The sequence below is a fragment of the Poeciliopsis prolifica genome, unplaced genomic scaffold (assembly GCF_027474105.1).
Source record: "Poeciliopsis prolifica strain line A6 unplaced genomic scaffold, Auburn_PproV2 SCAFFOLD023, whole genome shotgun sequence".
Taxonomy (NCBI): domain Eukaryota; kingdom Metazoa; phylum Chordata; class Actinopteri; order Cyprinodontiformes; family Poeciliidae; genus Poeciliopsis; species Poeciliopsis prolifica.
In genome coordinates, this window is record NW_026562398.1 from 3078921 (window position 1) to 3092034 (window position 13114).

The 13114-nt window shown below is 39.8% G+C and overlaps 2 protein-coding genes across 6 annotated transcripts; one reads left to right on the forward strand and one right to left on the reverse strand.

The window, feature by feature from the left end:
- The first annotated feature begins 10 nt into the window (after nucleotides 1-10).
- mbd4 (methyl-CpG binding domain protein 4) lies at nucleotides 11-4094 on the forward strand. Of its 3 annotated transcripts, none has more exons than XM_055046019.1 (8): nucleotides 11-95; nucleotides 253-448; nucleotides 946-1646; nucleotides 2618-2683; nucleotides 2782-2916; nucleotides 2992-3141; nucleotides 3213-3316; nucleotides 3418-4094. In XM_055046019.1, the coding sequence occupies exons 2-8, from the start codon at nucleotides 342-344 to the stop codon at nucleotides 3490-3492; spliced, it is 1338 nt and encodes a 445-aa protein (XP_054901994.1). In that variant the 5' UTR covers nucleotides 11-95; nucleotides 253-341; the 3' UTR covers nucleotides 3493-4094. The 3 variants fall into 3 exon arrangements, with proteins under 3 accessions (XP_054901994.1, XP_054901995.1, XP_054901997.1); XM_055046020.1 differs by having other exon boundaries at nucleotides 12-95; nucleotides 223-448; XM_055046022.1 differs by having other exon boundaries at nucleotides 12-95; nucleotides 946-1490; nucleotides 3418-4093.
- A 272-nt stretch (nucleotides 4095-4366) lies between these two features.
- LOC129370227 (protein disulfide isomerase Creld1) lies at nucleotides 4367-12451 on the reverse strand. 3 transcript variants are annotated; one of them, XR_008607031.1, is made up of 13 exons: nucleotides 12197-12451; nucleotides 11380-11500; nucleotides 11198-11280; nucleotides 10903-11013; nucleotides 10626-10717; nucleotides 10320-10499; nucleotides 10123-10218; nucleotides 9957-10040; nucleotides 9379-9474; nucleotides 9145-9285; nucleotides 8366-8661; nucleotides 4926-4993; nucleotides 4369-4791 (listed from the first exon to the last, which is right to left on the reverse strand). XR_008607031.1 is itself a non-coding variant. In XM_055046025.1 (11 exons), exons 2-11 carry the CDS (start codon nucleotides 11494-11496, stop codon nucleotides 8441-8443), a joined length of 1221 nt encoding a protein of 406 aa, XP_054902000.1. In that variant the 5' UTR covers nucleotides 11497-11500; nucleotides 12197-12451; the 3' UTR covers nucleotides 6971-8440. The 3 variants fall into 3 exon arrangements, 1 of the variants encoding a protein (XP_054902000.1); XR_008607030.1 differs by having other exon boundaries at nucleotides 4367-4993; XM_055046025.1 differs by lacking the exons at nucleotides 4369-4791; nucleotides 4926-4993 and having other exon boundaries at nucleotides 6971-8661.
- Nucleotides 12452-13114: the final 663 nt, after the last annotated feature.

Consider the following 13114-nt stretch of genomic DNA (forward strand, 5'->3'; position numbering starts at 1 on the left):
CGAGTTTCTGCACATGCTCAGTTCCGCTCCACTGTTGACAACAAAACTTGATTCGGACCGCTCTGCTCCACAGCAAAATAAATTCGATGAATTCGGTAGGTGCAATTCACGAGTCTGACTGTAATTTACTCTCTTCGTTTGCTGTTGCATAAAAACAATGGAATAAAATGGCGCTTCTTCTGTGTTGCACAATGGATCCTTTTTTTCCCCTTTTTTTTACAGTAAAGTGTGTCTACTGTCATTTTGCTGTAGACATTTGAGAGGACAGGGTGACAACTGGTCTAAGCTGCCTTCCTGGTTCTGAGATTCCCGGTGAAAATGAGCTGGAAATCAGCCTAGACATGGATGTCCAGAGTAACAAGGAAGCACTACCGCATGGATGGATTAGAGAAGTGAGGCAGAGAAAATCTGGCAAGACTGCAGGAAAACTGGACGTGTACATAATAAGGTGATTCGATATAAAAAGATTAATTAATGTGTACTGCCAGATGCTTCATATATTCTATAAGCTTGTTGTTGAGAGTATCTCTTCCGACATCATCTGTTGGGACAGCAAAACCAGGAACCTAAAAAAAAGTTAGAGAAGACTGTTAAAAGAGGGCTGGTTTTGGGATCTGCTGTGGAATCTCTGGAGTTTATCACAGAAAGACTCTTCATCAAATGAACAACATTAGGGACAACCCTGAGTATGCTCTTCATCATCAGACTGACATACAACATTGTCACTCCAGGACGTCCTCAGATCCGCTGTAATACAGAACGCTGCAAGAGATTCTTTCTTCTCACAGCCAGCTACACAAACATTTCACTTTCTTGTGGAGTAATAATGAAGAACTTTTGAAGTGAAATTAATTAAACAGTGCCCAGCAGACGTAGGAGGCTAAACTTTATTTATTTACATGCACATGAGTAAAATCAATGACTAATCTATTTTTTTTGTTTCAGTCCCAGTGGGCAGAGGTTCCGGTCGAAGTCATCTTTGCATGATTATCTGTTAAAAAATGGAGGAGAGAACCTGGATGCAAACTTGTTTGATTTCACCACATCCAAAATTAAATTCACCAGCTCTGAAACGGATCATTCCAAAGAAACACAAGAGAAATGGACAAAAAAGCGAGCAAATGGAGAGCAGGCTAAAATAGGTGGGGAAGTGAAATCTGCCAGACATAAATTTAAAAACAGCTTTTCCTCTACCAGATGTAAAGTCAGCAAGAGCAAGGAAATTAGAAGTAATAATTTGCAAGAGGACACAGCCGAGGAGGCCGAGCAGATTACCTCACAAGCTACATCTTCATCAGACTTGGCGGATGATGATGATATACACAAGAGCCCCCGGAGGGTGGGACTGCTGAGGGAGAAACTTCTGAGACTGGCTCCTTCAATTGATCAACAAAACACCTTCCCTCCAGCTCACAGGAATCAACCTGCAAACATGCCGCCTTCGGTCCCGACTCTGAGTGTCGAAGCTGCCACTGAGAGCGAGAATGAAAGTGAGAACGTGGCAAACACACATGTTGCACAGCCTCACAGCAAAGGCGACAAGTCTAATTCAGAGGTAGTGGATAATGCTGACAGTCACAGAGAGAAGGAGGTGTTACCTGACAACAGTGGTGGAAGCTGTACACCAGTTAGAGATTCCCATAATAGTAAGTAGGAGCTACATAGTCTGACAGCGAAGAAAAGTTTGTAATCAAGACTTTCATTTCAATTAGTTTGAAGCTGCGTTCATGTGCCACAATCAAACTTTTTTCAAACGTATTTTCTAAGTATATCCAGCTTGTGCATTCTCCACCTACAATTACATGCTAGAGGTATGAGAAAATTGAAATATTAGTAATTTGATGGCACTTCATGAAGAAAAACGTTTAATTTATTTACATGACATATTTTGATACATGACAAAAACAAGAGCTTCGTCAGGTTAAAATATGAGTTAAGGGAGTAAAGTCGACCATTTGTAGCGCATTACAAAAGTATTTATGTTTTGAACTGCAGTGCATTTGAATGTTTTTTTTTGTCTGATAGACAAAATCCTAATAAAATGGGATTTTCACGTTACACAAAGTAGTGTGTAATTGCAAAGTGAAAGCAAAATGATGCATGATTGGTGGCAGAATCGCAGCATGGGAAGGTTTTTAAGTAGGAACACAGTAGCTGGTTATAGTTGACTGAATAGCAGAAAACTGAAAACAAATGCGTTCCACAGTTTCCAAATTTTACTCCACAGCCGTGCCCTACTTTGTGTTGGTCTAACTCTAAGACAAAATAAATAAATAATAATCAATAAATATATTGAAGAACGTGATTTAAAAAATTTAGGCTGTGTGAGTACTTTTGCAAGGCCTTGTATCTCATTGGCTGTTTAATGGAAGCCCAACCATTAAATTAAATAATGCTAATTACAAGGTCAAACAGGCTTTATCACAGTTAAATCCTTTAATAGGGTGTGTACACTCTGCGTTTGTCCAGTTTATGTTAAAATTCAAAATTTTAGTAATGTTTTTATGACAATTGTAGTCTGTGAAAGCCCTCAAAATCATATTTGTGTTCATTAAAATTTCAAGGATATTATCAACAAACATCATGATCTATTTAAAACTTTCCTGTATTCTCGTAGGATCCAAGAATTTGGAGAGCAGGCGGAAAACAAGCCCTTATTTCAGAGGGAAACATCTCAAAGATGGTAATGTTTATGGAGTTAATTTGTGCACAATTGTTGGCAGGCTTTGCTCTTCCTAATATCTGAGATATCTGAGAACTGTTCTCTGTGTTTGTGCTCAGGACTCAGCCCACCCAGGAGGAAATCTCTCAGAAAATGGACACCTCCCCAGTCTCCCTTCAACCTCATACAGGAAACCCTTTTCCATGATCCCTGGAAGCTTCTGGTGGCCACTATTTTTCTGAATAAGACAAGTGGTAAAGTCCCACGTATGCGCAGCCTGAATCTCAATCTGCAGTAAAAATCGGAATTTTACTAGTTCTTCATTACAGGGAAAATGGCCATTCCGGTGCTTTGGGTTTTCTTTGAGCACTACCCGTCCGCAGAGGTGACCCGGGAGGCCGACTGGAAGCCCATGTCTGAACTCATGAAGCCACTTGGCCTCTATGAGCTTCGAGCCAAAACAATCATCCGCTTCTCCGGTGAGAATATTAGACTTCTGCTGGATAACTTTCATCTAGGAAGAAAACTAACTGTGTTTTCTCCTGATTAGATGAGTTTTTAAATAAACAGTGGCGTTACCCTATTGAGTTGCATGGTATTGGCAAGTATGGGAACGACTCCTACAGGATCTTCTGTGTTGATGAGTGGAAACAGGTGAATGAACTCAACTCCCTAGCTATTTTAAGTTATTTTTAAGTCACAATTAAGCTAAATCACACAGATTATATGTTTTTTTTGTTTTGTTTTTTTTATAGGTGACTCCTGAAGATCACAAATTAAATAAATACCATGCCTGGCTGTGGGAGAACCATAAAACATTGGGAATCTGAAGAATGATCAACCTCAAGAAAGATTTTATCTTCAAGCAAGAAAATCTTTTCGGCTCCATAATGACGGATGTTATCTAACCTACAGCAGATCAAAACAATACACTTGCACTTTTAAATCTAAATCCCATAAAAATTATGCAGCAAAGTTTCAAATGTTTGCCCTTTAAAAAGTTTTTTTTTTTTTATTTCTTGTTCAATAAAAGAGTTTTAGTCATTTTAACAGCTGAAATGATTCTCTTCCTTGTTTTGCTGAAAGGTACCTCACATGGAAATGTTCTCAGTGTTTATCTGGTTAGCTTGTTGTCGCGTGCTAATAATCGTTCTCTTTTGTCTCTGATGATGTTTGGCCACTCAGATGCAGTTTTGTTTTATTAGAGGGGTGGGAAACCCAGTTCCCAAGAAAACGGTTACAAAAGCAAAACACTGATTGAATGCTCTGATTCATCTGGGTTTAATGTTTATTTGGCACCTTTACAGATATATGTAAAACTCAAGATTTTTAGGTATAAGACAAATGTCCTTTTATATATTTTTAAGCTTTAGGAGTTTGGGATGTTTTGGCACACAAAGTCTGGACTCAGGAGTTCCGGCAAAAAAGAGCAAGACCTAAAGATGAGACTACGTAAGAAAACATTGTTTCATTTATTTACTCTGTTTTTTATTTACAGGACTGGTGAAAAGTTTATCTCTACTTTAACATTTGCATATTATATTAACTTTGGTGTCTTTTTTTTCAGGATGACAGGCTTAGCTAATGAGCAATTCACATTTTTCAACAAAACTCAGACACTCAAATTTTATTAAAGGATTTTATGCTTGCATATAGACATGCAACCCAATGTTTGGTTAAATGTTCCCAACAGGATGAAGCTTGTGTGAGAAATGGTGACTAGAGATTATTGCAATGGCAAGGATTAACTAAATTAGTTAATTTCATGCCACAAAACCAGATTTTATGCATAGTGTAGAAAGTTTCACAGGGTCAAAGTTGGGCAAACTACTAGAATTTTATTTTGACTTTTTTAAATTTATTAAAGCATTTTCTTGTTTGTTTCCATCTTGAAGGATAAATCATTAAAGCTGCCAAATGCAATTATCATGGGGATTATTACATTTCTGTTTTCTCTCTCTCACTCACTATTCCAGCATCTATCTTTATACCCACACCCATTTATGCTTCTCAAGACACTCCAAGCTTTGCTGTCACTCCAATAACATCGCCAATTCTCCTGGACCATGGTAGTATGCTAAAGAGCAGTCAGGTGAGGTCCTGGTGTCAATCCAATGTGTGGTTGCTGCCTGTAGATGCATTAATAAATAATTGGACGCCATAAATGTAAATAAACATTAAAGCACAAATGTATAAATCTGATTCGCAGAATATTCCAAGGTTGGATCTTTTGCACCCACCTTTAGTCCTTAAACGCACCCACCTTTAGTCCTTAAACGCACCATCAGTCTTGAAACATGCGCTGTTCACCATCATAACCACCAGAGGGCGCTGATCATGCAAAGAGGAGAGCATTTCAGGTGGAAAGGAGGAGTCCTGACATACACCCAGGGAATAGCCTGGCTTTTATTGTGGATTTACTGTACAAAATAAAAATAATAATATGAACTCATGGTCACTGAGTAGAAGTTGTTGTGTCAGGTATCATCAGGTGTGGAGGAAACCATTTTTTGGATCCATCAGTGAGAAAGAAGAGAACAGGCAAATCACTTCAGCTCTACATTCTAAGTTATCCTCTGACAAGGCCTCACCTTTGCACACGTTAATATGTGGTTTATTTTGCCAGAAAGGAAATACGAAAGCAGCTGAAGAGGCAGATGGAGAAGAAGTGCGTGGAACTGAAGCTGCAGCTGGCCAGTAAAGTAAAAGAAGCAGAGCATCTCAAGGCGGTGGACCGCCTCGCCCTATCTAGTGAGAGACAGCAGCGAATTCACCACACCAAAGCAATGGCAGTCTACAGAGATGAGAACAAGAGGGTACAGTCCCAATCATGCATTATGCATCCATTACCAACCCCTCTGTGTACTAAAATATGTTGAAAATGCTTCCTGGAGCATACTTTGAGGTAACAGTAAAATGTCTTGTTTTTTTTTCTCTTTGTCTCAGTTGGACTTGTTTTGTGTGCAGCTAATGGAGCAGAGCAGGAGGGACAGAGCACTAACACATTCCCTAGAGGCCCTGAAGGACAGAGAGCTGCTGAGCCTTAACCCCATTAACTGGAGTGGAACACTGACATCAGTCCAAGCAGCCAAAACCTGCAATTCAGGCTTCTTCTCAACCACCAAGGAGCAAACCCTCAGTTTGAAATGAAAAAAAAAAGTGATGTAAAACAGAAAGCATAGTGAAGGGGAATAAACATAAAATATGTGCTTAGTGTTTTGCTTTTTCTTATAAATACAGATAATGGGGGGGAAAACATTCTTGAGATCTAATTATAGTTTGGCTTATTAAAACTCAAAATTGTGTTTCTGGAATATTACAGAATCTGGAATAACATCAAACCATAAAAAAAAGGTATATATATGTCCAAGATCTGAATTGCTGCATCGAAGCAGCGTGGAATGAAGACGATCAGGCTGCAGCGGAGGTTTAATGGAAGTCCAGGTTGCTTTAACAGCAAACTTCGCTTTTCTCCATTGTTGGGTCTGGTGTCTCACGTCTTCCTTTAGATGCTGAAAAATTAGATCAGCAATTCCTTAAAGATCTCCCAGTCAATTTCTGGACCAACTTTGATCTAGAATACAACAAACACCAGCAGATAACATGGCTCCCCAGACCAAAACCGATTGGAAACTACTCAGTGGACCTCAAGCCTGGGCCTCTCCACTCTACCTCTTGGACCTTATGTGTTTTCAAATGAAAAGCAGGATTTCAAAAGAAAGGATTTGCAGCCATCTAGTCCTTTCACTCCTAAAGTAAGTGTATAAGTGTTGTTGTCCTTGTCTTAGGAGGGGCTCTAGACAAGCAATGCAAAAGCTGTGGCCCTGGTCCTGGATACATCAGAGTGGGAAATTCAGATTCCAGCTAGTGTTTGCACAGAATTCTTCCATGGGCTTTGATTCAGGGCCATTTTCAACCATGTTTTATCTTTCACACAACTTTTCATTAACATATTTACCAATCGCAACATGAAAAACCAGCTTCTTTAATAAGGAGCTTTATTCTGTAATTATTAAAGGAGCAGTGTAGTCCACTACTTACTAGATTACCGTCATGTTAGCAGTTTTCTAATGGTTAATACAATTAACTACTAACATTATCACTTGTAAATATATCAGTGTGCAATTATGCTATAATTTTTTGACAGTCAAAAACATTTAAATACCTGAATTTGTTTTATAATATATATTAAATTGTTTTGTTCACCCAAACATTTTTCTTTGTCTTCTGTCTCTCTGCCACTTCATCAAACAGTTTTCCATGTTCCAGCAAAGTTAAAATAGTCTATCAAAAAAACAAATCCTACAAAACTGTAAAATTTCCTTTTATTGTGAAGCAAACCCAGGGAATAGCTTGCAGTCCAGGTAAATACGGATCGACAAAATGACCAAATGGATCAGAGGTGTTAGTGTTATGGTTCTCCAAAATAATCTCTGAATTACAGTTGACTGTTTGTACTGATAATACAAACAACTAAATATTCACAAACATAAATAAAAAGAAAGGCATCAGAAATTGGCTTGAATTATCCAGATTGCACTCACACACTCCTCTTACATTTAAATAAATAATCCAGCAGCTAAAAAAGTAAAAACAATCATGCTAAAATAAAGTAAACAAATTAAAACAGTGCAGTAGTTCTGATTTCAAATGAACATGCATTGTGACACACACATTCACAGAGGAAGAGGTATAAAGTCATCCAGTGAAAAAAAAACTCATGATATAAACTCCTCAGACTCTATTTAGGGTCAGTTTGAGGGGACAGTGTTGATCTAATTCAGTGCTTCTCAAATAGTGGGGCGGGCCCCCTTTGGGGGGCGCGGTGCGATACCTGGGGGGCGCGTGTGATCCTGGGGAACAGGCTTTTTTTTGGCCGAACTAGTATAAAGTGTAATTGCGCACAGTAGGCAGCAGTGGCGCTCTCATTGTTACTTCTGTCACGTTTGCGACAGTGCAACATTTTACGACTTACAAGACAACAGGTTTGCCTTGGTTAGCAGTGTTAAGTCAACAAAAAGCTCCGACTGCGTTCTGTCTATGGCCTCCGTTATTCAACAACCCCCAACATGAAAAAGTTTTTCACAGGGATGAAAAGAAAAGCGGAGAGACAAAGATAATGAGACAACAGAAAGTCAACCGAAAGCTAAGAAGAGGAAATACGACGAAGCGTATTTAGCGCTTGGCTTCACTGTGACTACAGTTGGAGAAGAGGAAAGACCGGTGTGTTTGCTGTGTCTAAAAATGCTCGCAGCGGACAGCATGAAGCCAAATAAATTAGCGCGTCACTTAAATACGTTACATCCCAATCACGCCGATAAGCCGCTAGAGTTTTTTCAGCGAAAAAAATGTTAATAAGGAAAAAATGTTATGCAGAGATGGATAGTCACGGTGGGGAATGGGGGCGCGAATAGTTTTCTTCTTGCTAGGGGGGGCGTAACGGAAAATAATTGAGAAGCACTGATCTAATTGCATGCCCACAACTACCATCTGGAGTATAGCAGTAACCTGACACAGGCAAAGCTTATGGTAGGGAATGAAGTTCAGGTATTTTACGTCAGTGCAGTGTTGCTTCATTCATGACATCATAGTCTTCACCTTTACTTGTATAATCCTCTTCATCAGTTATACATTACTTAATCCAAGCCCTTATAAATTACATAATTAATCCCTGAAAGGCTAGCATTGAAGATAATGTCCCACCTTGGGTCCGGTCTTATTCACCTCTCCTGGTTGGTATCCCCAGGTCCCTTTGTTCCACAGACATGTGAAGACAGTCTAACGTCCCTTCAGAAATCCATCCAGCATGTAGTCTCCCTTCTCTGTCAGCCAATATCCAGCCATAGCAGCCACTCCTCCAATAAAAATGGCTGTGAAGACCATGTCTCCCTTGGCTGCAAGTGTGGCGAGGGCACAGATTATGACGCCGAAGAACATCTGCTGCAGCACAAGAACCTCGTCATCCGTCATGTCGTCAAACAGACCTTTCTCTGGGCCAGCTGAGGAGGCAAGACGGAAGCAAACTCAGATTTCAGAGTCCAAACTTCACCAAGATCTCCTTATGGATTGCTTTCCAAGAATGAGGTCAACATTTGCATTACCAATGCTATTTTTACACACAATTTTCTTCCCAGTATTTCTTGCACATAAACAGTTTAGATTCATATCTTAAATTTGTCTTCAAATGTATAGAGCCAGTGCCTTCTTTTCCTAAAAACTACAAACAAGATGCAGTTTCAATTGTCACTCTCCATACGGCTCTGTTACCAACCTAAGTTGCCATGTTAAACTCAGTTTTTTTTATGAGACTTAAAAATATGTCAATGGAAAAATGTACAAATCAGCTATATTTCAATGCAGCATAAGGCATTAAACGCTGGCAGCATCGATTCTAATCCAAACTATTCAGAGCAAATACAGAGAGAATACAGACGGGAGACTATTTTTGGTTCATACTGCTTTGCCTAAAACCTGATACACACCAGGTGGCTTATTCTCCACACAAATGCTGTCTCTTCTGATGAATCCCTCAGCACAGTCGCAGTGGAAGGAGCCCTCCTCGTTGATACAGGCCTCGTTCAGCCCGGGACATGCTATTGCGCGTTCGCTACATTCATCTATATCTGAGAGGAAACGCACAGTGAAATGCCCGAATCTCCACCAGGATAACCTTATATGTTAAAAATGTCACTGATGATTAATGACACTTTAAATACCAAGACACTTGGCTCCTTTCAGTCTGTAGCCACGCGAACATTTCTTACAGCGAGCAGGACCGCTGCCCATGCAGCCCACGCACGCCTGGTCACAGCCTGGATGCAAAGGTGAAACAGTCAGCATCATCACTGTCAATGTGATGCTCTGCCCGCTAGCAGAACAGCAACTGCCTTCTGTGGTCAAGTTTGTAGTTTCCACAAGCACCACAGTTCATCAATCTTAAGTTTTCTTAAGAAAAATCGAAGTCTTTCGTTTTTGGTATGAATGCAAAAACAAATTCATCTTGAAGACTATAATACAAACAGCATTTCCTAACTGATTATAGGATCCAGTTAATTACTTCATATTGGTAATTGATGCTCTAACTAACTTTTCAAAACCTCACAGAGACTAAAAATAGTTGAATAACACTCACACCGACCCGTGTTGGTTTCAAACCATTCGGTCTGAAACCGAATGGTTCAGACCGAATGGTCAGCATGCACGGCGACTCTTCGGTCAGCGTGCATGCTGGTCAATTGAGACAAGCAGCATGATTTTGTTTGCTCGAGATCAATAAATATTGAAGAAGCCATACCTCTGCATTCATAGGATCCATCTATGTTGTGACAGTAAGTGTTGGAAGGACAACGAGCCAGCTCTGTGCCGCACTCATCAATGTCTACAAGAGGCATGGTAAAAGTCACGGGAAGTGTATTCATCCTAACGTGCTAAAGAAAAAAAACAACCAAATTCACACTCACCCACACACTTGTTGTCATGAAGGATCCACCCAGGTTTGCAGGCGAGGCACTTGTAATCCTGTGGCCCTGAGCATTTCTGACAGGAGTGGTAGCACGCTAAACATGGATGAAAACTGTTAACATCAAACAAATATCCGCTCCGGTTGAACATCATGTCGACTTAAAAATATGTAAACAGCAGTCAGGAAATGGTGCACCTGCACAAGCCCCTGCGCTGTCATTGGAGTTCTTCTCCCGGAAGTAACCGTCAGCACAGCTCTGGCACAGCTGGCCCGAGTAACCCGGGTCGCAGACACACTCCCCATCTCCCAGACGAGTGCCCTCACCCTCACATCGGCCCAGACCTCCACACACACCCCCAGGTCCGGACGGGCACTCTTCAAATTAGCACGATTACAATGATCAGCACTTTGCTTAAATACCGCAGCAATGAAGGAAGTAAGCAAGGATGTAGACTTTGTTTTTTTTATTGTACTAACATAGAGCAACCTGCTTATCCACACCTTTGCAGTCGGGTCCAAAGTGTCCAGGTGGGCAGCACAGTGTTAGCTGCTCAATGCAGAGCCACTCAAACAGATCTGGTGCCTCCTGCTGCCTGGAAAACAAATAAAATGTTCAAACAGGCTCATGATAACACAGCGTGTTTACTTAGAAGAAGCCATAAATGTTTTCATCTATTTTGATCTAAAGAGTAATAAAACAAACTTATTAAAGGCAGATTTATAATGAAAAATAAAACACTTGTCTTTAACACCTATAATAATTTTAACTGAGCCGTACCTGTGGAACCACCACGTCTCAACCTGGTCTTCTATCTGCTCCAGCAGACGGTTACATTCAAAATCTGTTTTCTCACAAGCGGCTTCGACGATCTCCAAGAGCCGAGTCTCACTAAAACGAGGAGACGATAATTAGGCTGAACCACAGAAATATGCGAGTAATAAATACATAAAGAAAAAAATCAACATTTAAAACCAAAAAACATTCTAGGGAAAGGATTGAATAATAGACAAAACAAATGTAAATTACAAATGGTCACAGTATCGTGAAAGTCAGCTGCAGAAACTATCCCTACCTGCGTGCATACTTAGCCAGCTTCTCCTCCTCCCATGCAGTGTTGCCGCCACCAAAGTTCTTGTTTGCCGTTTTTTCTAGTCCCTACACAAACACTTAAAGTTTTTAATCCTTCAGTTTGACACAGAAATAAAAGCATGATAAAAAGATGTCAAGTGAAAACTTACAGTTTATCAGATTTACCTTAATGAAGCTTTCGGTGAGCTTTCTGCAGGTTTGACATGGCGCCGTCTGGACTTTCTCCACAGAGAGCTCTGACAGAAGCACCAGAGCAAGCAGGAAAGGCCAGACTCCCCACATGATCCTTCAGAGGACAAACAGAAAATATATGCTTCACCAGAACAGACAGACAGTATCCAAAGTTTGAAGCATCAAGCTTATCTTCTAAAATTCTTCTGCACTCAATTCTTCTGCACTTCTTCTGCACTTTTTTTTTCAATTATTGATTTGAAAACTTTCTTAAAGCCTTATAAGTTTCAAAAGCTGCGTGATTTACCTGCTTCTATGTCTACTGCACTTTAAAATTCAACGGTCATGCTAATGGGAAAATTAAGATAAATTAAAACAGTAACGGTAAACTTTCAAACAAGGGTGGATACGCAATTAAAATAAATACAATTGTAAGGCAAGGTAAGGTACAACTGAAGATACGAACCCACTGAACTGGTATAACATCTCATATACCAACATTTATTTATTTATCACTTATATAAATCATATGTATGCAACATTCTTCACACTAACGTAGTAACAGAAACAGCAAAATAAGCTGCTTATCCAAGCTCAGATGCTCTGACTTCGATGTTAGCTCAGCAACATCAGCACCAGCTAGCAGCTAAGGTCAGCTAGCTGCTAGCTTTAGCCAACTGCATCTATAAGACTGCTCTTCAGGCCACTACTCTGTTTATTTTTGAGGCACTATTCAATCTTATATATATGTAAACATAGCACTTAATCGTTTTACCTCCATGTTTTTGCTTTGAGATCTTTTTTTCTGTACCTTGTTAGCAAACCACAAAGTCTGCTGCACCACCGACAGATCGTCTCCGTCCCTGCTGGCTCACTGTCACCTGAACCCGGGCAACTTCACATTTTAGGAATCCTCCTTCAACTTTTACTTTTCAGCCAAAGGCTGTTTGATTAACGCTGGAAGTGCTCCTGCAACAGCCGTGGTGACGGACTGCAGTGGGACGGGCAGAAACTACACTCCGCTGGGATGAGTGAATGATTGGCTGCTAGTCTCTTCTGTTTTCCATGGAGCTGCTGCCACGCAGGATATGACGTTGTTGCTGGGATTTAATCTATCAGCCAATCACACATCAGAGCCGTCACACCCATTTATCATGCGTGTTAATGGTCATATCTCCTTACTGAAATAGGAAATTATTAAATTAATCTATTATTAATTTCGAATGGGTTAATTTTTATATTTATATTTAACTGATTCTTCTGGTCGTTTTTAAAACGTTTTTTTTTCCCTTGTTTTTTATACACACCTTATTTATATGAAATCTGACATAAGTTGATACTCTACTGCACCTGTATAACTGTGTTTACTTTGAAATGAAAATTATTTATTTGTATATTTAGTAACAGAAACATGACTGTTTTATTTTTCCATTTACTACTTTAGCGTTAGAAATTACAAGTTTCAAGACAGGAAAATTAATGAAAGGTCCCCTAAGGTCAAAATTTAGTTAAATGTTAGATGATAGAATCCAATAGAATTTTCAGACTTCAGTTTGGTTCGGTGTAGTTTCTAGATTTACGTTCTGAGTTCAGAAGTTAATGGAGAACACAGCTGGCACTAAATGTGTGACTTTTTTTTACCATTATCATTATTTTGCTCTGGGAATTCTCAAACGTTTCTCCATGATACTGCTCAGTTGAAACTAGTTTAGAACAACCTTGAACAGCT

Excerpts from the sequence above, each read along its gene's own strand:
- mbd4 (XM_055046019.1), top strand. The coding sequence starts at position 342 with ATGGATGTCCAGAGTAACAAGGAAGCACTACCGCATGGATGGATTAGA. Across the intron at positions 3,142-3,212 it reads AACAATCATCCGCTTCTCCG|ATGAGTTTTTAAATAAACAG; the intron begins GTGAGAATATTA and ends TCTCCTGATTAG. Across the intron at positions 3,317-3,417 it reads GTGTTGATGAGTGGAAACAG|GTGACTCCTGAAGATCACAA; the intron begins GTGAATGAACTC and ends TTTTTTTTATAG.
- LOC129370227 (XM_055046025.1), bottom strand. The coding sequence starts at position 11,496 with ATGTGGGGAGTCTGGCCTTTCCTGCTTGCTCTGGTGCTTCTGTCAGAG. Across the intron at positions 10,219-10,319 it reads CAGCGCAGGGGCTTGTGCAG|CGTGCTACCACTCCTGTCAG; the intron begins GTGCACCATTTC and ends ATCCATGTTTAG. Across the intron at positions 10,041-10,122 it reads TCATGACAACAAGTGTGTGG|ACATTGATGAGTGCGGCACA; the intron begins GTGAGTGTGAAT and ends TGCCTCTTGTAG.